At 38.0% G+C, this 25,246-nt stretch overlaps 1 protein-coding gene across 2 annotated transcripts in view; it reads left to right on the top strand.

Moving 5' to 3' along the window:
* LOC306883606 (MAP kinase-activating death domain protein-like) overlaps positions 1 to 25,246 on the top strand; it is a 68,352-nt gene that overhangs the window by 36,020 nt on the left and 7,086 nt on the right. The window contains exons 9-31 of one of the 2 annotated variants that reach the window (XM_079438973.1): positions 2,725 to 2,897; positions 3,058 to 3,293; positions 5,139 to 5,298; positions 6,181 to 6,284; positions 6,381 to 6,577; positions 6,666 to 6,919; positions 7,029 to 7,168; positions 7,905 to 8,003; positions 12,997 to 13,105; positions 13,764 to 13,950; positions 14,044 to 14,194; positions 14,535 to 14,741; positions 17,692 to 17,792; positions 17,936 to 18,019; positions 19,092 to 19,250; positions 19,353 to 19,470; positions 20,674 to 20,794; positions 21,152 to 21,257; positions 21,568 to 21,678; positions 21,775 to 21,882; positions 21,998 to 22,162; positions 22,336 to 22,408; positions 22,987 to 23,093. In XM_079438973.1, the coding sequence (XP_079295099.1) occupies positions 2,725 to 2,897; positions 3,058 to 3,293; positions 5,139 to 5,298; positions 6,181 to 6,284; positions 6,381 to 6,577; positions 6,666 to 6,919; positions 7,029 to 7,168; positions 7,905 to 8,003; positions 12,997 to 13,105; positions 13,764 to 13,950; positions 14,044 to 14,194; positions 14,535 to 14,741; positions 17,692 to 17,792; positions 17,936 to 18,019; positions 19,092 to 19,250; positions 19,353 to 19,470; positions 20,674 to 20,794; positions 21,152 to 21,257; positions 21,568 to 21,678; positions 21,775 to 21,882; positions 21,998 to 22,162; positions 22,336 to 22,408; positions 22,987 to 23,093 (3,270 nt within the window). The remainder of the gene's footprint in view (positions 1 to 2,724; positions 2,898 to 3,057; positions 3,294 to 5,138; positions 5,299 to 6,180; positions 6,285 to 6,380; positions 6,578 to 6,665; positions 6,920 to 7,028; positions 7,169 to 7,904; positions 8,004 to 12,996; positions 13,106 to 13,763; positions 13,951 to 14,043; positions 14,195 to 14,534; positions 14,742 to 17,691; positions 17,793 to 17,935; positions 18,020 to 19,091; positions 19,251 to 19,352; positions 19,471 to 20,673; positions 20,795 to 21,151; positions 21,258 to 21,567; positions 21,679 to 21,774; positions 21,883 to 21,997; positions 22,163 to 22,335; positions 22,409 to 22,986; positions 23,094 to 25,246) is intronic. The other variant, XM_079438974.1, reaches the window with a different exon arrangement.

Here is a 25,246-nt window from a genome sequence, read left to right as displayed (position 1 = left end):
AAAACCTTTGTCTTTTTAATAGAGATGCATTTAATCTGTTGTTTTTGTTTTCGCTGGTCGGCAACAGAATTTCTCAGCCAAATTGATTTGCCATTTTGTTTCATCTTACATCAAACATAATTATCATGCTGTCATTGTAATAACTCAAGCCAAAATAGTCAATACACTGAATCATCAGTTGTGTCTCACAGACCATGAGTCATGACTCTTCATTCGCCATTATGAATCATCATGAGTCAGGTCCTCATCTTCAGATCATTATTGTTCTAAAAGCTGATTTAGATTGAAGGTCATCTTTTTCAGTGGTCTATAGATGTTACAGTATTGCCCTATCATTCATGAACCACACATAGTAGTTCAAGAGCTCCATGAGCCAATGTGGAAATCATACCTTTCTTGTGACTGTCATTCAGGTCTGTTTCTCACTCAGTTTAGCTTTAAATTTTAAGAAAATGTTATGTAACATCCTTAACGTCAACATGAAATCAAAATTCGCTCTGTTCCTTCACATTCATAGGAACAAAATGTCATAATATTTCCACAAAATCTCACTAGAATGTCATTTCTTTTTGGGTAACTTCACCAAAAATAATAACCTATTTCACTTTTTGTCTGTTGAAAACCTTTCACTCTGAAAAGCATCACATTAATGAAGTATAGGTAAAATAGGTTGAGAATGTAATTTTGTGTTGACAAACACCTACCAAATAATGTTTGCTGTCAAGTTTTGAGATTTGTACAAATTCTCCAATGACAGGTTTGTGTGAGATCTGCTTCCCTTTCCACCTGATAACCCACTGGTTTTCTTGAGATTGGTGTGCTGTATATCCTGTGTGCACTCATACGGTCCAGTTCATGGTGTGTTGGGTCCTCGCTCTATTTGTCTCTCTGTGGTTTCTCCCCATTCTTGAATTGTCTCCACTCATGTTTAGTCACATGATTTCCCAATCTTTCTCAGTGACAGGCAGTCATGTGACATTTCCTCCATGTTTTCTTGTGTCCTTCAGTGTCTGGTTAGATTGACTTTGATCACCCAAAAGCAGATCTTCGCCTCTGATTCCAAGGTTCACAAATATTTCCATTTTGACTGTGCACGGAAAAATAACCTCTCCCCCCTTCATCAACCCCTGTAGCCCTACACTCTCTGTTAACTTAACAAATACTGAAGCCATACAAATACTTCTTTATTCCACACCCTTTGAATAAACAAACTCACAAATGCATACACTACTGACTCTGTTTGCCTCTATAGCCTCTAACTCTTTGCACTCTTCCCTCCCTTCTCTTTGTGCGATGAAGGTCCTACAGAAGCCCCCTGTATCTCATAGCAATATGTTTGGCTTGAGCATGTTTCAATGCAACATCTCACTTACATTATACTCATAACCCAAAGCAAAAAATCATTGTAAGCGGCAGGAGCAGATGATGTGATTGGTTTGGTAGCGTGCCGGCCAAATGTCGTGGCGAGTGCAGGGCCTGATGGAATGCCAGCTAAGAGGCATTGAGTGAGCAATGGCAGAATTCCCAGAGTGCTTTGTTAATGGCTCTATGTGATGACCGCACCCTTCCCTCTAACATTTTGACTATTAAATATTTGATGCAACACCATCGGTTCAGGCAATAGCTTTCTCTCTTGTCCCCATGTAACCTTTTCTGAATTTTAAAGGGATCGTTCACCCAAAAATGAAAGATGAAAGTTCTGTCATCAGTTACTCACCCTTATGTTGCTTCAAATCCACAAGACTTTCGCTCATCTTCGAAACACAAATGAAGACATTTGTAATTGAACCTGAGAGATTTTGTTCCCTCCACTGGAAGTCCATTTGTGATCCTGGACCACAAAACCAGTCATAAGGGTCAATTTTTTTGAATTGAGATTTATACATAAATCTTAAAGCTGAATAAATAAGAACATTGATGTATGGTTTGGGCAATATTTGGCCGAGATACAGCTATTTGAAAATCTGGATTCTGAGGATGCAAAAAATTTTAATATTGAGAAAATCTCCTTTAAAATTGTCCAAATGAAGTCCTTAGCAATGCATATTACTAATCAAAAAATATGTTTTCATATATATACGGTAAAAGAAAAATCGATAATTTTGACCCATACAATGTATTGTTGGCTATTGCTCCAAATATACCTGTGCTACACTGGTTTTGTGGTCCAGGGTCACATTTGACCAAAACTTTGACAATAAAGACATTGTAAAAGTAATCCATGTGAATCTTCAGAAGACACATAATTGCTTTATATGATGAACAGATTTATTTTAGATGTATTTATATGATTCATCTATCAACACTGACATAGATCTCATCAAATATGGTAAACCGAAGCTCAAATGTACTTGTTTAATGTGCGTGAACCAATTAGGGTTTGTTCACGTTTGAGCTTCTGCTTACCATAAACAGAAATCAAGGCGTGTAAATTGACAGAATTCAAATTTTTGGGTGAACTACCCCTTTAATCTAATCATACGCAATCTTATTTAAATAAAAATAGTGACTATGATTTTACCTTTACCATTCAGTAGATTTTTAGACAGAAGTTGGTAACCGTAAGCCTCCAACGTGAGACATGATTGCCTGAGGCGATAGTGCTCTTACATCAGTCTCCCCTGGCAGGATTCATTGTTAAATTGATCTCTCCTGTATCCATCTTCCTCCTACACCTCTCTCTCTTTCTCTCTCACACTCTGTGTCGTCGACTCCTCTATGCAGGCTCTGACTAGCATGAGCCTGAACACGCAGCCTATTCTAAACCTGGAGAAGTTTCAGGATGGACAGGAGTTGTCTTTATTGCCCCCTGGTCGTGACAAAGCCTCCCCTTCCTCCACTGAGTTCAACCCACTCATCTATGGCAATGATGTGGACTCAGTTGATGTTGCCACAAGGTATGAAGTATTGTATGTTGTATCAAATGTGACATGAATTAGTGGCTGGTAGAGTTGCTACGTTAATAGAACATGTTTTAACGAAAAAGAAACTTCCTAAATTGTTTGGGCATATAAAGTACAGAATAGAAATGTTTTATTATTTCGATTTTGCCATTAGGGTGGCGATGGTAAGGTTCTTCAACTCTCCAAATGTGCTGCAAGGGTTCCAGATGCACACTCGCACTCTGCGTCTCTTCCCTCGTCCTGTAGTGGCATTCCAGGCCACATCTTTCCTGGCCTCTAGGCCACGGCGGAATGGATTCACCGAAAAGCTCTCCCACACCCAGGCAGTGGAGTACTATGGAGAGTGGGCTCTCAACCCCACCAATCTGGCTTTCCAAAGGATTCATAACAGTGAGAGACATAGATATACCTCATCCTTTGTCCTTAAGTTGCTATTTCTTTGACCCCCAGATTTGACTGTCACAGTTAGCCCCCTAGAAGGCAGTTGTGATGTCCTCTCAATTATTTGTTGAATTAAATTTGTGAAGACACTGACAGTAAGAGTGTTTATCCTGTTTTTATTGACCATGGTGGAATAAATGAATAATGTATGAATAGTTGGCCATATACAGTGCCCTCCAAAAGTATTGGAACAGTAAAGAAAAAATTGTCACATTTTATTATTGGGTGATAAGAAGATAATGTCACATTTTATTATTGGGTGATTCAACACATAGATGCTTTACCAGCTAAGACTTTCAACACTTTTAGAGTTTCATCCCCCTATCTGATGTGAACAAGTATTGGAAGAGTTGCCTCACAGGTCTTTCTAAGTGATCAGCTGTGTCCTGTTGCATTAATTCTTCAGATATTAAAAGCAGGGAATGTTTCATATCAGTTATATCCATTACTTCTGCATTCTGAATCTTGCATTCGATGATGACGCACACAAACCAGGATGAAGATGATGGAGCTGACTTTGAGAGAAAAGCAAGCAATTTGGATGCTAAAAGAAAAGGAAGTCAATTAGAGCTATAGCAAAAACAAAGGGCATGGAAACCACCAGCAACCAACAACAACCTGATCGGCTGAGAAAACAACAGTAGTTGATGACAGAAAGACTGATGTAAGAGCACTATCGCCTCAGGCAATCATGTCTCACGTTGGAAGCTTACGGTCACCAACAACTTCCAGAAAGCTGGGGTGATACTCTGACAATCTACTGTCCTCAGGAGACTTTGACACAGAATTACAGATGATACACAGCAAGATGCAAACCTCTGACCAGCACCAAAAATAGAAAGGCAAGATTAGAGTTTGCAAAAAAGCACAAAGGTGAGTTTTGGAACTGGGTTTTATGGACCGATGAGACAAAGATGAACCTTTATCTAAGTGATGGGAATGCAAAAATGTGGAGGAAAAACTTACCTACCAATATTCAAGAAAATGTCACCAGATTCATTGGGAAGTGCTTCTTTGCATCAGAACAATGACCCAAAACACCCTGCCAATTCAGTCAAGGAATTTATAAGGGCAAAGAAATGGAAAGTCTTAGATTGCTCAAGTCAATCTCTAGATTTAAATCTGACTGAAAATGAATGTCACCAGCTGAAGAGGAAAGTAATGGCAGAAACTCCCCAAAACAAGCAACAATTGGAATTGGCTGCATTAAAGGCTGAGAAAATTATTTTAAAGGATGAGACCAAGAGTCTGGTGATGTCTATGGGTCACAGACTCACTGCTGTGATTGTGTGCAAGGGATCTGCAACTAAATAATAGCTTTTAATCTTTTATATCTGCCTTATGTTCAACTGTCCCAATACTTATGCTCACATCAATGAGTGGGATGAACTCTAAAAGTGCTGTTCTTTTTATTTGGTAAAACATGTATGTGTTGAAACGGCCAATAATAAAATGTGACATTCTGTAGTTTTGTCTCTCATTCATCTTTTAATCATATTTGCAAATGTCTTCACTCCAAAGCCAAAAGAGCAATTTTGTCTTTACTGTTCCAATACTTATGGAGGGCACTGTATATAATCGCCAACACTTTTTTAAAAGGAACATATGAAGTCTCACATTTTCAGAACTCCACTCAGCTCCCTCTTCAGTTGTGACTTCCAGTCTGTCTGCTGTTATTTGTTGCATTCTTAATGCATCTTTACATGTACCTGCATGTAGTTTCACTACGAATACTGTCCATTATGTTTTTCCCATTTTGTGTGTAGTCGGTAATTTATACTGTTTGTGTTTCAGATGTGTATGACCCCTCTCTAATAGGCGATAAGCCTAAGTGGTATGCCCACCAGTTACAGACAGTATTCTACCGTGTTTATGATGGGAACTCTCATCTGGCGGAGGCGATGAGTGGACCCCTGCAGGATGAGACCAATGATTCAGACCCAACAGATGACAGGTTGAAAACACCCAATACACACTCATACTTGCAGTATTCACTAACACACATACATCTTTATACACATTCACATAAACTCATGCTCAAATGCTATTGATTCTTTTTTTACATCTACATACACATTCAAAAGTCTGGATTTTTTTCAAGAATTGACATAATGAAATAATTTGTGACCCTGGACCACGAAACCAGTCTTGTGTCAATTATTTCGAAATTGACATCAATTATACATCATCTATAATAAGCTTTCCATTGATGTATGGTTTGTTAGGACAGGACAATATTTGGCTGAGATACAACTATTTGAAAATCTGGAATCTGAGGGTGCAAAAAAATCTAAATATTGAGAAGATCAGCTTTAAAGTTGTTCAAATTAAGTTCTTAGCAATGCATATTACTAATCAAAAATTAAGTTTTTATATATTTACGGTAAGAAATTTACAAAATATCTTCATGGAACATGATCTTAATATCCGAATGATTTTTGGCATAAATGAAAAATGGATACTTTTGACCCATACAATGTATTTTTGGCTATTGCTACAAATATACCCCAGCGACTTAAGACTGATTTTGTGGTCCAGGGTCACATTTTATTTAGCAAGCATATATTTTCAGTTGTTTAGAAATTAAAGTAAAGACTATTATAGTGTTACAAAACTGTTTTCAACATTTATAATAATAAGAAATAAGCACCAAATCAGAATATTGGAATGATTTCTGAAGGAATATGTGACACTGAACACATTTGACTAGTTTTGATCAAATAAATGCAGGCTTGGTGAGCATAGGATACTTCTTTTGAAAATATTACAAAAATATTTACACGTGTTTTATTTTTGTGTTTAAACTGTGTTTGTCTATTAAATTGTATGATTTCAGTGGCAGTGACAGTGAAGAATACGATGACTCCAGCTCTTCCTACTCGTCTCTTGGAGACTTTGTGAATGAGATGATCAAAGGGGACATACAAGGGGACACACCAAGTTAGCTAATCCATTTTTAATCTCTTTCCTGACTATAGATTCTTCTTCTTACCTCTTCTTACCAATTATGGCTTCATTATGGTTATGTCTTTTTAGATGTTGATAGCCTGACCCATGCTGCGCTAGGAGATGCGAATGAGGTAGAGATCCATGACTTCCAAGAGTATAAGGGGGACAACAGTGACCCAGATCCAGAAGGCCCCCCGGAAGCAGCGGACAACCAGCCACTGCGTTCCAGCTCCAGCACAACGGCCAGTTCCAGCCCCAGTACAGTCATACAGGGAGTCAACCATGTCAGTGCTCAAACTACATGTTATCTGAATCTAGAGGTAAGCATCATGTGCTGTGATCTCTAAAGTGTGTGTGTGTTTGTTTGTGTAGGAACAGAAGGAACCTGTTGAAGTGGAGGCGACAGCAGGCGTAACCCTCCTTAACTCTGTCCCAGGATTGGGAGCTCCACCTTTAACAAGACCCTCTCCTGATCTGGTCCCTGTTGACCCAGCCAATAAAAAGCGAGAGTATGATAATCCCTATTTTGAACCCCAGTATGGCTTCCCTTCAGAGGAGGATACTGAAGCAGATGAGCAGGAGGAGAGTTACACACCTCGATTCAACCAGAATCTCAATGGCAACAAGTATGTACCTGAAGATAATCCTACACAAACATTCAAAATCTATATATCTGCTGCACAGACCAGCTCTCAACATCCTCTCATTGAATTGGGGGTGTGTGTGTGTGTTTAGACCGTCTCGCCCATTGAGACCCAGCAGTCTGAAGCTTCCGGGTGAATCTGATGGGGAGGGAGACTCCAGAAATAGCTCTCCGAACTCCACCATCTCCAACAATAGTAGCGATGGCTTCGGGGGACTCATGTCCTTCGCCAGTGAGTGGCCAGCTTAACATGACCTCTATTCATTCCTTAGTAGCTCATGCTCACATTGCAAATGTAGACATAAAAATACTGAAAACGCAAATGAATGTTTGAAGAAATAACGCTAACAGAATTGAGAAATACTAGAAGGTTATATGGCATTCTTTCAACTTTAATATTGGTTAATACACTACCATTTAAAAGTTTTGGATCAGTGCATTTTTTTAAAGGATCTGATCAGAAAACAGTAAACAAAAGAAATGTTTCTTGAGCACCAAATCAGCATAATAGACTGATTTCTGAAGGATCATGTGACACTGAAGACTGGAGTAAATGCTGCTGAAAATTCAGCTTTGTCATAATAGCAATTAATTCAATTTAAAAATCTTTGAAATTGTATGTATGTATGAATTATTTTGTAATAATTATTTTACATCATAATAATATTTCACAATTACATACGCACTATGTGTATGTAAATATATACTATTTTTGATTAAATGAATGCAGTTTTGGTGAGCATAAGTGCCTTATTTCCAAAACAAAAGCTTTGAGCGGTAGTGTAAATTAATAGTGAGTTTTTAAATATCAGAATATCTTCAGTGGCATTTTAGTTTTGCTAAGGGTATGCATATTGTAAAATGTCACTGGTATTGACACTGACTATTGAAATTTCTGGTATTAGTACTGCATTACACACAAATGTGTGTTCCCTGTTGTACGTCTCACCTTAATTGTATGTGTGCAGGTAACCTGTATAAAAACCATGGCACCAGTTTCAGTCTGTCCAGTTTGGCTCTGCCTAATAAAGCTCGAGAGAAGAACACGCCATTTCCCAGCCTCAAAGGTACATACATCCCCTCGGATCTCTTCATGCGACCTTCCCGCTCATCCACCCATTTCTCCCTGTCTCATTTTTCCAGTCTAGTCCAGTTATCTTCTATTCTTCTTCTTCCTTCTCTCCAAATGCTTTCCTTATCTTTCCTTTCCCTGCTGCCTTCTTTTTTTACCTCTGGCTTTATGAAGGCAGTGTGACTAATGGTTGAATCACTCCAATTAGATTGAACTTGTTATATAACTTCCACTGAATTCAACTAATTTAAGGGTCAAATAAATAGATGTTAACTAAGTCATTCTGTAGTTTAAGGAAGAGTAACACCACATATGTTTAGTACAGGCATTAGGTTTAGAGAGACTCCAACCTCAGTTGTTTAAAAAGAATATTTCTTCTTCTTAGTTGACTAGTTTTCATTGTTCTACTTTTTCTCTTCTTCCTTTATGATTTGCTGTATTTCTTTTAAAGAATACTTTAATTTTGATTTAACAGAGGACACAGATCAAGGTTTGTGGGAATGTTGCCTGATTTCTATGCCCCACATGTCTTTTATCCAGTGTTGCTGCCCTGAAAGTGACGAATATCTCGCCTCCTTTTTGCACTGTGAGGAAACCGATTTAGTTGAAAATGGTGGCGTAGACATATTGTCACTTTCTAAGCTAGCAACCACATTTCTTATAGCTGTTGTTTTTAATGTTGACTTTATGTCTGTTTGTTTATGATTTTGGATGATTGTATTGCTCAGACGATGCTGATGACAGTCCTGAGAGTCCTGGTATGTTTCATATCTGTAGCCTGCCCTAATGATGAAAGTTGCTGTTTATAGTAATATAGACCCTTTGAGTCCTGAGAGAATGAGAAACTCCGCCCACTTTTCTCACTCTGAACCTGACCGACAGACTAGTATTGGTTCCTAACTGCTGTCCTTGATGCTTCCTTTTACACCTCTGAATCTCAACTGTAGCGCTAAACAGCACTTGTCATGAACAGATAATGTGTGCTATTTCAGGGTTGGAAAGTAAAATCTCATGGGACAGCAGTTTGGAACCTCTAAGATAGAGGATATATCTATGCTCACATATATCCACTATGCCTTTCCTCCTCCTTGTTCCTACTGTGTGATTGTTAGTAATAAACATAATAATGGTGGCGCCTTAATAGACAACAGCCAGTTGTGGTTGCATTTCAAAACCTTTTTCTTTCTGTACAGAACGGATGTTTCTGTAGGAATGGAATGAGATTATTTTTGACTGCTCTTCGTGTTGTGTGCGGTGTGTTTTTGAAGTGATTTTTCCTTTATTTGTGTGTCATCTCAGTTGGAGACAGAGTTGAGGTCTGTTCCATTTCAATTCCACCTGAACTCTCTGGGTGAATTGAAGATAACAAAACCTCGCTGGGAGAAGTACAGCTACTCAGTACATTTCAAGCTCTGATCAGCTTCAGAACTGAAATGTGTTTTCCACTAAACTTGCTAGATGGGTTTCCACCAAAGTCTCGACTTTGAAGTCTGGTGGTTGTGTAGGTGTTTTAAAATAAATCGATGATATGTCAAGGATTGTAGCTTCTATGCACAGATATTGTGCAGCTTTAAGTAGAGCAGTAGTAATGCTGCTTTTAAAGCTGGGTACAGGAGAAAACCAATAGAGCACTCCAGGACACAAAAGCACACTGCATTCCGGCTAGCATGTCGACTGGTAATGATTTTTTTCTTTTAATGTTCAGTAAACATACACACACACTCTTGTGCAGTCCTTCCAGCAGTTTTACTGTCAATTTGAAGAAAGTGCTTTTAGCCTTGTTTTATTTAACTATAAAAAAATCTATTTAATATCATTCTGTTAAAAAATATGTCCCCTTTGCTATCTCCTAAAAGTAATTTTTTGCTCTTTTCAGATTTCATATTTCTCAAACAGCATCAAAACGCACAGGAAATACAAATATGATATAACAATGTTAAGAAAAGAATTATGACTATCCTTATTTTAAAAACTCACACTGAGAGGAATGAATCTAGTTTACATGTCATGTTGAATGTGATCATTCCTTTAAAGTTGTGATGAAATGGAACTAACAGCATCTGGATTGTACGTCCCAATATAATGGATTATTGGAAGAAAAAATTAATAAAATGGGGACTTGGTTCTGTTCATTGATTGTTAGTTGTATTTTAAGATTTTAATGCAACTTGCAGTCGATTTTGTTATGTTTAATTGGACTAAATGATTAGAGAAGTCTTGCTTGGTCACCTAAGTGAAGAGTTATGACATTTGATTTAAAAAAAATTAAAACATGCACAAATGAATTGCTCAAGTGAAGATGTATAACATGCATTTACAAAATAGAGTGAAATTTTTAATTTCATGGCAACTTTAAAAATTTAAATATTTCAGTTAATTTATCAATTATTTTTAAAAGCACAAATTGCTTATTTAGAGCGGAAACATTTTTTAAATAATATTTCTGCTTATTATATGCCATGGTATCTGTTTAGTTTTTGTTCTTTTTAAGAATGGAGTTTTGTAGAATGGCTTCATTCTGTCATTAATCACATGTAATCATAATTAATCAGGACTTCCCAAATCACAAGCTATTCTGACCAAATGGAAGTTTGAAATGCTTATATATTTCTGATTTCAGTCTTTCTCTCTCTTTTTCATATTCCATGCTCTCTTCTGGTTTTCTCTGTTGTATATGTACACGTGTCTGGTGCTTGTGGGTTGATGTTTGGACTGGTTCTGTCTGGGCCGGTGTTGTTCTCTGTCCCCTCTTTGACCCCCTGCACTAATTCTGGCTTCTGTGTCCAGTATTTGGGCTAAATTCTCTAATGGAGATTGTAACAGAGATCGGCCCGGGGAGCGGAGAAGGTGGGTTCCGCCCTTTGCTGCGTGAGCTGCATGCTTCTCCAAAGCCAGTCAGCTACATCTCCCAGCATCCTGTTCCGCCATTGCTTCCTCATTCCTAATGTCAGATGCCAGTCACTGTGATTGTAACCATTTGACTCTTTTGTTTCACATGTCATGTGTTCTGTTGATGGACTGGGTCTGTAATGTAAAAAGAAAAGGACTTGTGCTATGTTAAATTGAAAGTTTGAGAAAAGTGCAGGTTAGAGAGATTGATGATCTCATTGAGTCTTATTAAGCTCTAGGCAGCATTTGGATTATGGATTATCCAAAAATGAGATGAAGTTGGTTGAGAAAATGTCCAGAATGTGGCTACTTTGACTGTATCTTATTTATTTGAAAATAAATGTTGATTTTGCAGGAGAAAAGGGACAATTAGTCGTTATCGCAAAATAAACACTCATGGTTGTTGAAGATTGTTCTGAGCCACACTTGGGTCCTGATCATCCTGTCTGTGTTTTTCCCATATTGAACTTCTGACTGTACATTATAGTTTAAGGATGATAAGATTTTTTTTATTGGTTACAAAGGCTGCATTCATTTGATAAAAAATAGAATAAATACACTATATTTAAATACAGTAAATATGGTAATGTTAAAATTTTAATTAACTGTTTTCTATTTTAATATATTTTAAAATGTAGTTTATTATCAATTCTCAGCAGCCATTACTCCAGTTTTCAGGGCATGAGTCTTCAGAAATGATTCTAATATGCTGACTTGGTGCTCAAGAAACATCTCTTATTATTATCACTGTTGAAAACCATTGCACTGATAAATATTTGTTTATTGTTTTTTTTATATTTTTTGGAAACCTTGCATTTTTTAATGAATTGTTTTGATAAATAGAAAGTTTGGTAAAAAAAGAAAAAAATCTTTTGTAACATTATAAATATCTTTACTTTGATCAATTTATTGCATCCTTGCTGAATAAAACTATTTATTTCCTTAAAATCTTACTTTTTGAACTTTTCTATCCTATGCAGCTAATTACAGAAGAGTGCACATAACTGATGAGGCTCTAAACAGCAGCTGTCTTCTGGATTTTATAGATAGAGAATGCCACTGTTATTTAAATATCTGCATCTCCCTAGCAGTCATAATTCATGTATTTGCTCTTTATTCTTGTGAGATTATTCAAAATAACCTCTTTGGCAAGTTTGTAATGACATATAGTTATTCAGATTTCATTATGAGGCATGTAAGTCTTTTCTGAAAATATTCCCTGGCCAAATCTAACATGCAGCCTAACCATACAGTGTGAAATGTGTGTGAAGATGTCCATCTGTTAATGCCCTTATATGCAGCACAAACCATCCATGCACAGGTTGTGCTTTACGCATGTAAATGTTCAGATGAATGCACAGAGTCTGTATAGACACACACACTGTGTGTTGGTGTATGTGCTGTTGCCGTACACTCACAGCTAAGTGTGTGTAGTATGATCATCTGAACCGAGAGGGCATTTTTCATGCTTTTTTTTTTTGTGTGTTGTTTCTTGTTGCCATGCAGTCGGTTTCTCACTCATCCGTTCTTCCACTCATCTTTCTCACTCTGTTCTTTGCCTGTGTGTGTATGTGTGTGCGTGTGTTTGCTCCAACCAGCGTCATTGCTCCTGTAGCTCTCCTTACGGCTCCAGCCCTTCAGTCGCACTTCTAACTGTCAGCGTTAGCAACATTAGTCATGTAATATCCCCTTACTGCAGTGTCCAAAAAACTGAGGTGAAAAGCAATATTTGCAAGTTGCTTGAGTGTGTGTGTGTGTGTGTGTGTCTGTTAAAAGCTGTATGTGTGTTGCCCTTTACTTCTATTGATTCTGCACTATTACCAGACACAGGGTTAAAAACTCTTTGTAGAGGCCTTAGATTGCACTGTGTTTTAATGCTGTCGTCTTTGTGTTTCTGCTGTGGTGTTTATTAGATGTATGTTTTCAAGTGGATTGTAAAGAATTTTAAATAAATTCATGCTTTATTTGTGTTTGTGTATGTAGAGGTGGGTAGGTCGGTGGAAGGGTGGGTGTTGACACATGGAAGCAGGTTTCATGTGACACACATACGTACATATAAGGTCTATATCCAGTCTGACAAAGTGAATGGTCTGTTATAGGTGCTCGAGCCCCCAGAGCGCTGGTAGATCAGAAATCCTCTGTTATTAAGCACAGTCCCACCGTCAAGAGAGAGTCTCCATCTCCTCAGGGCAGAGCCAACAACACCAGGTACTGCAACGATCCTTATATTTATTCATTTAGGTGCCTTTATCTGAAGGATCTTACAAATTAGAAAAATACAAGCAGATGTGGTTACTCCAAGCAAGAAAACACTACAAGTAGAATTATCATGCATAAATCACAAGAGCACAATAAAATAATATAAGTACAAATAAAATAATACATATATATATATATATATATATATATTCTGTATATCTATAGTCAATGTATATACATAGTACTTTTCTATTTAAAATGTAATTCTTGTGATGCCAAAGCTGTCATATTAGAATGATCCTTCAGAAATCCTGTATGTATGCTTATTTTATGCTCGAGAAACATTTCTCATTATTAATGCTTAATGTTTAGAGTACTCTTTGATTTAATACTAAGTTCAAAAGAACAGCATTTATTTGAAATGGAAATCTTTAGTAATATTATGTATTCTTGCTAAATAAAAAGAAATCTTACAGAATTTCCTGACTGGTGTTTAAAATATACTTATTGTTAAAAATATACCTTTAATTAATAACCTCAGAATAACAATATTGTTGGAATTTTATTTTTTTTCCCCTCTTCCTTTTACTTCTGTTGTGCTCTAATGAGTGCCTATGAAGTGAATATGTAGCTCTTCCTTGGTTAAACCTGGTCTTCTTTTGTGCAGTGAGAACCAGCAGTTTCTCAAGGAGGTGGTCCAGAGCGTGCATGATGGGCAGGGTGTGGGATGGCTCAACATGAAGAAAGTACGCCGCCTGCTAGAGAACGAACAGCTCCGAGTCTTTGTGCTCAGCAAACTCAACCGCTCGGTCCAATCAGAGGAGGATGCTCAGCAGGAAATTATAAGAGACGTGGTGAGTTAGAAGTGATGAGTCAAACAACTGAACCAAAGCAAGACTCTAATATTTGATTTATGTTTTATTCATTATATGGTTTTGTGTATATAGGAGATCAACAGGAAGGTGTACAAAGGCATGTTGGACCTATTGAAGTGCACAGTGTCCAGTTTGGAGCACTCATACACTAATGCTGGCCTAGGAGGCATGGCCAGTGTCTTCAGTCTGCTTGAGATAGCACGCACCCACTACCAAACCAAAGGTAACCTTCATTCAAATGTCCCAATTAAATTTTTATGTGAATATTTAGCATCAAACATGGTTTCTGCCTGCATTCAGAGCAATAGATATGTACCAACACAAAGAGTTTTTGCTTTCGAGAGAGTCTTGTTCCTCTTCGCAGCCGTGTCCATCTTGGTGTCAGTCACTTTTACGTATCCTTGGGTTTCAGTCTCTCTATCCTGTACCTTTTTAGAGAAAAATCACCTGTAGCCTACCTTCAAATTTAACTTCTATCACTTGTGTCTCCATGTGTCTTTGCTATTTCCTCTTCTTCCTTTTTCCTGTGCTCTGTTTCCTTGGTGCCCACTTGTGGCTCACAGACCCAGAGAAGCGGAAACGGAGCCCCACAGAGGGGGTTAGCAGCCCGGGCAGTAAGGAGAGCCCATCGGGCCGAATGGAGAGCGCCAGGGCAGCTGGTGTGCTCCTGGTACCCCGTATCCAATTGCTGCCACCACCCTCCTCTGGAAAATCATCACGGCAGTTTGATAACCGGAGTCTGAACGAGGAGAATTTTATTGCCTCCATTGGTGTGTAAACCGCAGTCCCCATTGCATGCCCTCCCTTCTCGCTGCTTGTTACGTTCCCTGAGCTCTCTGGGGGCAGTGTGTCCCTTCGGGCTGCATCCTCCATTTCATTAACTGTCTACACCGACTTTGTGCCAAAAGTTAAGAACTAAGTTGGCTGAAGAGTTCCTTTACCCGAAATTGAAAATTATGCACTGGCACTGGTTGGTGTAGACACATTAGTGGAATATTGTGATGGATATGAACCCAATTTATGTAGACTTCTTCTGGAATGTTCAACATGTGTTTTTTCAAATCCTGTATGCCAGTCCCAACTCCCCTTAAATCCATTGGATGCATGTTAGTGAAAAACCTGCAGCTCTATGTAGCTGAGAGTGAAATAGTGGGACAGCGAAGGTCTTGGACTGTACCACTACTCTCTTTAAAAAGGTCCTGAGCTGTTGTCTCCCCTGTTAACAGTCCATGATGATCCCTAAAGCTAACCATGGACGTCTGGCTTGTGGATTTTTAGGCCTAGGCCTCTGATTGGCGGTCATATCTGGGTCTGTGTACAGGGGACCGTTCACCCTCTCCAAAGCCTAACCCTCATAACCTTGCCTTGTCTGTCCTTTGGTAATAATGCACCTGCAATTCTACGGAATGTCTTTGAGACTGCACCCCCTGCTTTTGCAACACCTCATTTCACCCACCAGCTGTGAGGCTGATTTGTCGTCCTCATCTCACAACTTTTGCATCTCCCAGGCCATCCACCCTCGCCTTGGAGAGCCATTGCCCATTATGGATGACAAGAATGGGGAAAGAAAACCAAGGCATGAGGCTGATTTTGTGAAATCCATCATTTTGGCTCTTCAGGAACAGGGTCGCAGGGCTTAGGATGTTTTGTAATGGGACCCCATTAGCTTTAAATGATGGATGGTTTTACATGACGACAGATCCTTCATTTAGCTTGCATATGGCTGTGATCATTGCAAAACATCCTTGTTTTGGAAAATGAGACTTTGCACTTGTTCAGTTTTATTTATTGATTTTTTTTTTTTTTTTTTTTCTCTCTCTTAAAAAAATAAAATAAATCTCATCCTCCATATCTGACAATTCAACCGGCTCTCTGATTCTCTCTCTGTCTTTCTCTCCTTGCTTGCAATGCATCTTGGGTAGAATTGTGGAGCAAGCACCAGGATAACAGAAAGCAAAAAGCTTTGGAAAAAGAACAGAGTAAGATCACTTCCCTAAGCTCCCAATTAGACTTTCCTTTGCAGAACTGCAAAACAGGGACTTTCTACCTGCACCAGTCCTCTTCCATTAAACCACTTTCTATTGTGGGGAGAAGCAGAATTTGCCCCCAAATATTCAACTGCTTTTCAAAAAGCCCATTTAGACATGTGGCCCAAACATTATTCCAAGGAATAAATTGCATTTATTTAAAAGGAATAAGGCATATAGATGCAAAGTTAAAAATTGCAATCCATCCAAAGTCAATATTGAGGTATAAAATAAGCCCTGTACTCATACAGATTTAAATCATATTGAAATTAAATCAGTATTTGGGCCAGTATTTCTAAGTGTGCAAATCTGACTCTTGACTAGGGATGTGCATTTTGGTCATTTTGACAGCTTGAGTACTTGACACATATCAGCTTGGGCTACTTGAGAACTCTGGGTGGGCAATGAGCAGAATGTCAGAAGGCCTTTTTTACCATTGTATCACATCATTGTTTTTTAAGCGTCTCACACCATGAGCCAAGTGTTTTTTATGATCTGTCGTACAGTGTTTTTTTTTTTTTTTTTTGTCTAGTTTAGCTCTTTTTAAAAAAATACATTGCAAGACCCCTGCGTTAGAATGTGTATACACTCAGTGTGATGAGTGCCGTTTCTCATGTGGACTGAAAGTCAACCTCCATTTGTAGGTGGCATCCAATCATAGCAATCAGACAGCCAGATACCATCCCTATGTACTGTTGTAACCAATCACAAAATGGATCATTTATTAACCAGTGCTGTCTCTTCATAGTACTCAGGTACTAATGCCCATCCCTACTCTTGACTGGTTTGCTCTGTTTTAACTTGGCAACTTTTCTTGAAAGCAGTTACATTTATTTGACCGCGATGAAATAGATCTCACGTGTACCTAGATTTTTTTTTTTGCATTGCTTTGACTTTCTACATTTATAAAATGTTTCAATGCTGTCAGGTCATGTAAATAAAAGTACATTTGTAGCACAGTACTATTTACAGTTACGTCTCAATGACTGGACACAGGCATATGTCGTCTTTGGTTTTCTCATTTTAATTATCTTTCTTTTTGATGCACATATGAGATAAACTACATCATCCCACATTACAGTTACTTATTTCAGTTGAGTATTGAAAGAATTTCATAAAATCTTGTTAGACCACATGCATCAGTGAAGAAAATACTGTTATAAAAGTTTTGCTTTGATTTTACAGAAGATTTGGAATGCAGCTTTAGAATTTTTTTTATATTTTTAATTTTTATTTTGTTCTTGATGCCTCATACAGTACAGCGTAATCAAATTTAACCGAGTTGGGGTTTGCAATCGCAATATCAGTTTCTTCATTTAAGAAGTGAGTGCGCTAGTTGTAGCTGAAGCTTCCTCCTGTCTGATTGATTGACTGTGTTTGCCTGCATGTGTGACTGCTTCTGTCTGTGTGTCTGTGATACCTAGTGCTACTCTGAATTGATCTGGCCCACTGTCAGCTGATCTGCTTCTGTGAGTTTCCCCAATATGACCGCAAGCATTATTTGTTTCTCTCTGCCTGACCTGCGTAGTCTAATGAGTGGCAGCCAGCTGAATAGCATTATTCCCCTCGGTGATATCGATAAGTGTCACTCTCCAGAACAGAGATGGCTTCAGCTCGCTGTTAGTCATGTGACGTCCCAGAATGCTTTGCAGAGAGTTAATGGATGGAAGAGTTGATTATGTGTTTTCTACAGGGGCTGATGGAGCAAAACAGCGTCTTGAAGGTGGAGACACTGAGGAAAAGAAATCACAGATCAGTGCTGACAGTGGCCTCAGTGTGACGTCTGGCTCACAGGTGGGTTTTAACCCTTTATCACAATATAAATCTTAATACTTTGACTATTTTATTTTGAAATTTAAATATACCTGTACACATTATTGTTCATATTTTTCTTTTTTTATTTTCATCTTTGTTCTTCTTGCTTGTCCCTTCTGCAGAAGAGTGATACAGAGTCCCTGGCGAGCTCCGAGCCTCCTGCTCTGACGAGAAGCACCAGCCAGGACTCAGAGGCTAGCACAGTGGTAGGGCACGGCCATTACAGAGACGCTGCTATCCTTTCCCTAAAATACCATACAGATCATATGTAGTTCCCCCAGACAGTTTTGTTTCACAGTTTTTACTGACTTTGTTTATTTCTATCTTGTATTATAGACAAGTTTGGTACTTTCTGTTTGTTTATAGATAGTTCACGCAAAAATAAAAATTCTTTCATGATTTACTTTACCCCCTTTTCATCTCAAACTTTGATAATTTTCTTTCTGATATAGACCTCAAAATGATATTTTAGGCAGAATGGTCTCACTGACCATAACAGTAGTCCATACGACTCGTATATGCAATATTTCAAGAGTTCTAAATCTAATATCTAATATCCTGTGAATAAATTATTTAGGAATATATTTAGCTATATATATATTTATAAATATATATTGAATATATTTATATATTTATATTTAACACAAAATACAGCTTGGAGCTTTTAGTCATTTGAGTCGCTTTCAATTTATACACTACCGTTCAAAAGTTTGGGGTCAATAATTTAGGTGATTTTTTTTTTTTTTGTGAATGAAATTAATACTTTTATTAAAAAAGGATGCATTTAATTGGTCTATGATTTAAAGTAAATACATGTAAAAGTTACTTAAGATTTGAGTTTCAAATATGTGCTGTTCTTTTGAACTGCTGTTCTATTAGAATGATTTCTGAAGAAGGGTGTGACACTGAAGACTGGAGTAATGGCTGCTGAAAATTCAGCTTTGCCATCACAGCAATAAATTATCATTTGAAATATATTAAATTAGAAATCTGTTATTTTAAATTGTAATTATATTTCACAATATTGCTGTTATTAGTATATTTTGATCAAATAATTGCAGTTTTGAGAAAGTCTTTTCTCAAGAGCATTAAAATATCTTAACAATTCCAAACTTTTAAATATTAGTGTGAAAAAAATCAGCTTAATTTCATCTTGCAGAAAAATCTAAAATCATGTATATTTTAAACAACATTTTGATTTCACAATGAACTATCCCATTATGTAGCTGCATAACCCCTCTTGTTTGTTGAACTGTTGCTGAACTCTTGGATCTGTAGGTGAGTAACAGCTCAGGTGAAACGCTGGGTGCAGACAGTGACCGGAGCAGCACTGCTGGAGACAACCTGACAGGAAGACACGCTCAACATCTCAATCTGTCCCGTGGCACACTGTCTGACAGCGAGATTGAGACCAACCCTGCGACCAGCTCTGTGTTTGTGGGTATTTCTCTCTGTTTTAGTCATCCGATTCACTGCATCCAATCAAATGAAAGATAATAAAATAATGAATATGGACAATTGTCAATGTCACACATATAGGGCAAGACTCATAAGCTGAAGCCAGGAGTGAAGGAACCTGTTGGTGTTAATAAGGGAGCACCAGCTCCACCCCTCGAGGATGTTAGCATGAGGATCTATCTGTGTGAGGGGCTGCTGGGTAAGAGTTGATCCTCTACCTTTATCCATTCAACATTCCTTTCCTTCCATTCATTTTGTTTCCTTTTTTCTTCTCTTCCTTCATGTCTGTTCTCACTGCTTTAGTAATAAACTCTGGCATACTTTTTAATGTCTGTGTTCATTAAAATGATGAGGTATTTCCAAAAGTTGTCTCTGTTGGTCTTGCATAACCTCAGCGTTTTCAAATTGTAATAACATGTCTGCTGCTCAAAACAATTTGAGCAGCAATTTGAATTGCAACAGTTTATTCTGTAAACCCTTCTTATATTCTGACCATTAGAGCTTTGTAAAGTGTTCTGTTAATTTGCTGTTTTTCTGTTTAGCTCCAAATATGTCCTCATAATTAACGAGCGTGTGATGAATTATTGGTTTGCATATCTCTGACAGCACACAGCTTTGCTTCTAACACTCTAACACTTTCTTTGCCTTTTGCTCTGCGGCCACCTCCTTTTCCCTCTCTCTCCTTTTTCTTTTTCTCCTTTCGTTTAATGCCACGAAGGGCGAGATAAAAGCTCAGTTTGGGACCAACTGGAGGATGCTGCCATGGAAACCTTTTCTCTGAGTATGGCTGAACTCTGCCTTTGACCTTTGGGATGTGTGTATTTTGGGATTGTGAAGTTGTAGTATTAGACACACTACATGCCTTCCCTCGCATCCATACTATGACTGTGTTTAAGTCTTGTATGGGGCATGTAGGGTGTTTTTTTTTTTTTATTATTTTCCAAGAAATGAAATATATTTGAATGTTTTGGTGTGTGCATGTTACTGTTTGCATGAAGAGAGAATTAAAATACTCAAGCCAGACAGATCAGAGAAGCCAACGTTATTTTGTAATTGAATGTGTTTGTGTGAAATCGAGGGGTGATAAAAGCTGCTTGAGAGAATGGGAATGCTGAAACAATAAGCAGATGTATGGAGGCGTGTGTTATCTCTGTGTTAAAATTAATTTCATAAGGTTTGATAGCAAGCTCTATTTATTACAGCATGCTGTGCAGTTGCTTTGGGTGCTTGACGTCTCTTTCTGTTAATGTATGGAGGATTTTTTATTTTAATACTAATTTATTCTTTTTATGACTATATCTTGAACATCTTACATTTATAATAATAAGTGCTTTATGCTGGCATGTTGAGTTGAAATACTGTTTTACTCAAGTTAAGAGTGAAAATGTGTGTGTATGTGTAGGTAAGGAGCGTTCTACTCTGTGGGATCAGGTGCAGTTCTGGGAGGATGCCTTCCTGGATGCCGTTATGTTGGAAAGGGAAGGAATGGGGATGGATCAGGGACCACAAGAAATGATTGACAGGTTAGTATATTCTTTAAGTGCCTACATAAGTGTTCACACCGAATCGAAAGCAACACAAATGAAATGGAAAAACATCCGCATAACTAGCCGAGTATGAATTTCTTTCATGCATAATCCTCTGATTTCAAAAGTTTACATACTTTTCTGATAGTAGAATGCATATTGGTTGTTCACATGCTTGTATACAAATTACACCCATCTGACCGTGCTGAAATGCCTTGCACATGTTCCGATCCAGGAGAACATATTGGAATGGTTTAAGCTAGAAGCTATTTAGTCATGCTAGGATTCAGATGTAAACTGCGCTGTTGTGTTTGTATTATGTTGTCCAAATACGACTGTGCTGTGGTCTCTCAGGTATCTGTCTCTTGGAGAGCATGACCGCAAGAGACTGGAGGACGATGAGGACAGACTACTGGCCACTCTCCTGCATAACATGATCGCCTACATGCTTATGATGAAGGTATGCACATTTATATTTAAGTGAATATGGAGATTTTTAAAGTGAACAGTTCAGTTGTGACATATATTCAGCCATTCGGTGTTATTATATTTATATATGTATACATGCACTAGCATTCAACAGCTTGGGGTCAGCAAATTTCAAAAGTGACAGTAAAGACATTTATAATGTTATAAAAGATGTATGGTTCAAATAAATAATCATCTTTTGAACTCTGTTCATTAATGACTACTGGGAAAAAAAGTACTACTGTGTACGGCTTCCACAAAAATATTAACTAACATTAATATTAAATCTTACTGTTCTCTAGGTCAATAAAAATGACATCAAGAAGAAGGTACGGCGTCTTATGGGGAAATCTCACATTGGCCTCACACACAGTCAAGAGATCAATGAAGTCCTGGACCGCCTCGCACATTTGGTTAGAGCCGGTTAAATGAAGAGTTACAGCTATTGCATGGAAACCAGTAGCCAAATCAGGTGATGAGTGAATGACTGATTGTTTGTTTTGTTGCAGAGTGGCCGGGAACTTCCCATCAGGCCAAGTGGCAGCCGGCACATTAAGAAGCAGACATTTGTCGTGCATGCTGGAACTGATACAGCTGGTGATATATTTTTCATGGAGGTATGAGTTTTGTGTGTCCGTGTGCCTCCTTTTTATTCCATTTAACAAGTCTGCATGAAATCCATATTGTAAATGAGCATTCGTTCCTCCTTTCCTCATCCTCGTGTCTGTTTAGGTGTGTGATGACTGCATCGTCTTGCGCAGTAACATCGGCACAGTCTATGAGCGCTGGTGGTATGAGAAGCTCATAAATATGACCTACTGTCCCAAGACCAAAGTGTTGTGTCTGTGGAGGAGAAACGGTCAAGAAACACAGCTTAACAAGTTCTACACCAAGAAGGTAGGGGACACATCGATGTAAAGGCACACTGTAGTACACACACACCACATGCTTCAAAATGTGGCAGTCTCATTCTCAATTCACTAATTTGATATTGTTTCAGTACAGTCAGTGGAAATTGGAATCAGTCACTGTACTTCTCTTTCTCTGTTCCTGTGTGTTTGCGTGTTAAGTGTCGGGAACTGTACTACTGTGTTAAAGACAGCATGGAGCGTGCTGCCGCACGACAACAGAGCATCAAACCAGGTACATTGTGCATCTTTGTACACAACCATTCAAGAGTTTTGGGTCTGCAAGTTTTTTTTTTTTTTTTTTTTTTTAATAATTTTGAGGCACGCTTATTTGATCAAAAATTACAGTAAACTGTTTTCTATTTGAATCCATTTTAAAATGTAATTTATTCCTTGATGGCAAAGCTGAATTTTCAGCAGCCATTACGCCAGTCTTCAGTGTCACATGATCCTTCAGAAATCATTCTAATATGCTGATTTAGTACTCGAGAAATATTTATTATTATTATTATTGTTATTATTATTATTATCACAGCTGAAAACAGTTGTGCTGCTTAATATTTTTGTGGAAACCATGAGACATTTTAGGAGATGCTGTTCAAAATAGAAATCTTTACAATTGCTTGTTAACAATTTATTGTGTCCATTCTAAATAAAAAGTATTGATTCTTACTGACCCCAAACATCTCAATGAAAGTGGCCCACTTTACTTCTTGTATTATTGGATATATAATATCCCGCTTCTTGTTGTTGGAATAAACTAAGTATGTTTTTATTTCTCACTGCTATTTGCTTTTTTTTTCATGTGTGTAGGTCCAGAGCTGGGAGGCGAGTTTCCAGTACAGGACATGAAAACAGGGGAGGGTGGTCTCCTTCAGGTCACGCTGGAAGGCATCAACCTCAAATTTATGCATAGCCAGGTAGGAGGTGTTGCCTTTATCATAACCATGACAAAGTGCTTGCCAGATTCAACACCACCCTTCCTCTCATTCTCATTCCATCCAATCCTGTTTCTCTTTTCTGCCACTTCTCGTCTGTATTCATCTCATCATCTCTCCAAGTCTCTTTTCCTTCCTCTCACTCTTTCTTTCTATTTGTGCCTGTCTTCCTTTGAGAATTTTTTTGGAACAAATGACAAAGTAACAAGAAAATGTGCTAAAATGTATGAAGCATTTGTTTTTATATTAGACTCTAAAATATATTAAAATATGGAAAAAGTCTGTAAGTGTTGTTCCTGAAGAATCTCAAAGAGGAATAGCTGTTTCCTTTTTTCCGTTGTTGTTTGGCTTTATTTACTGGATGTTTGTTCTTGGGTTGCATAATCACAAGCAGAGATTTACTTTTTCAAATGTCAGAACATTCCACCCGCTGTGTGTGTTAGTATGACGTGTTAATGGTCACGGCGCCCAGCTCTGGTCCTTACGGTTTGTGAGTGTTGATGTGATGTCGGTTTGTTGTGGTGTGTCAGAGGTAAGATGTAGAATCTTGTGCAAAACGTATTCAAAATGTACAAAATACTTTGTTGGGGAGATCGAAATAATACATTTTCTATTTAAAACCACTTTAGTGAGTCTTAATTCTAATAAATTTAATGAACCAACTATATAAACATATGCTTTAAACCTGCTCTAATGGGAGACAATCAGGTAATAGTTTTTAATAATACGTATTTTATACAGTCTACTTGAAGTGATTAAGACCACATGTCTGCCTTCTGCTGCACCTATTATTGCTGTTCTGGGATTATTTAACCTGGTTATTTGTCTCTTTGGTACTTTGTTGTTCATAAAGCTCTAATGTGAACTGAACGTATGTATAGAAAACAAAATCTTGGCTTCTTTTTGATTTGAAAAAACTTGTATCCCACTGAACTCCCTTAAGGAGGAGAAGCAGTCTTTACGGAACACTGAAACTCTGGAAAACCAATTAGGAAACAATGCAAACCTTAAATAAGCCATTTAATTATTTTTCCTGGGTTATCTTAGGTTAATGTCTTCCACTACTGTAAGAACTTAAAGAGATAGTTCACCCGCTTACTCATCCTCATGTCGTTCCAGTCCTGTGTGACTTGCTTTCTTCTGTGGAATGTAAAAGAAGATATTTTGAGAAATATCCGGGGGGGTTTGTCCCAAAAAATGGGAGTCAAATGGTCACCGAAACTTTTCCGCAGAAGAAAGAGCTGGAATGACAGGCTTGGAACTAGATGAGCTTGACTAAATAATAACAAAATATCGCTGTAATATTCGGAGGACACGGGTGCCTCGCTGTGCTCACTAGTCAATTACTTGAGCTTTTAAAGAGTGCTAACAAGTAAAATGTCAGCAGAAGAGTTAAGCGCTATTGAAACTTAGAATTTAAAACTCATTTATGTAGTGTAGTTGTGTGTGTTGTAATAGTTTTGGCACTATTCTGTTTTGGCTGTAGGCATGTGTGAGGGAGCTGGTCCTCATTGCTGGTGGAGGAGGCATGGAGGGTAATGGGGTGGGAACACATCAGGGATTCAAAACTAACGTAAACATAATGGAAGATATTAACAGCTAATGTACAAAGACTTTGTTCCTTCTGGATGGAATCAGCGCTTGTAGTTTAATACGGTAAGGGTGGGCTCGTAGCACCAGAGGGTGTTTTGTGCTCTTTTTGTCCAATAATAATCCAAACCGTTTCTCTCCCATGCTCTCTCCCCCTGCAAGGAGCGGAAGGTACACAACCTCTGCAGTCTTTGCTTTTTAGTGTACCATTTTCATTTACTTTTTCTTTCTTGTCCTTGTACTGTAGCTTTTTGTGTGCTTATTTTTTTTTAATGTCTTTTGTATTATTTTCTCTCTTCTTTTGGTTTCTTTTTTGGTCTGTGTGTCTATCTTTTTTTCTGATGATGGAATTTTCCATGGATGTCTTTGCATGGGCCCTTTCAGCATGTAGGGGATCAGTGCCATGATTTCGTTCCCACTTTTGGTGCAAATGGTCACAGCTGCAGGGTTTATATTAGCTCTTTAGTCGTAAGTGCTTCAAAAATACATCTGTTATACAAGTCTCCAAGTGCCTCAAGAACACGTCATAAATGAATAGTGTAGAA

This window comes from Barbus barbus (genome assembly GCF_936440315.1).
Source record: "Barbus barbus genome assembly, chromosome: 2".
Lineage (NCBI taxonomy): Eukaryota > Metazoa > Chordata > Actinopteri > Cypriniformes > Cyprinidae > Barbus > Barbus barbus.
Note: the sequence above shows the minus strand (reverse complement) of the source record. Positions and strands in the feature narration are given on the sequence as shown.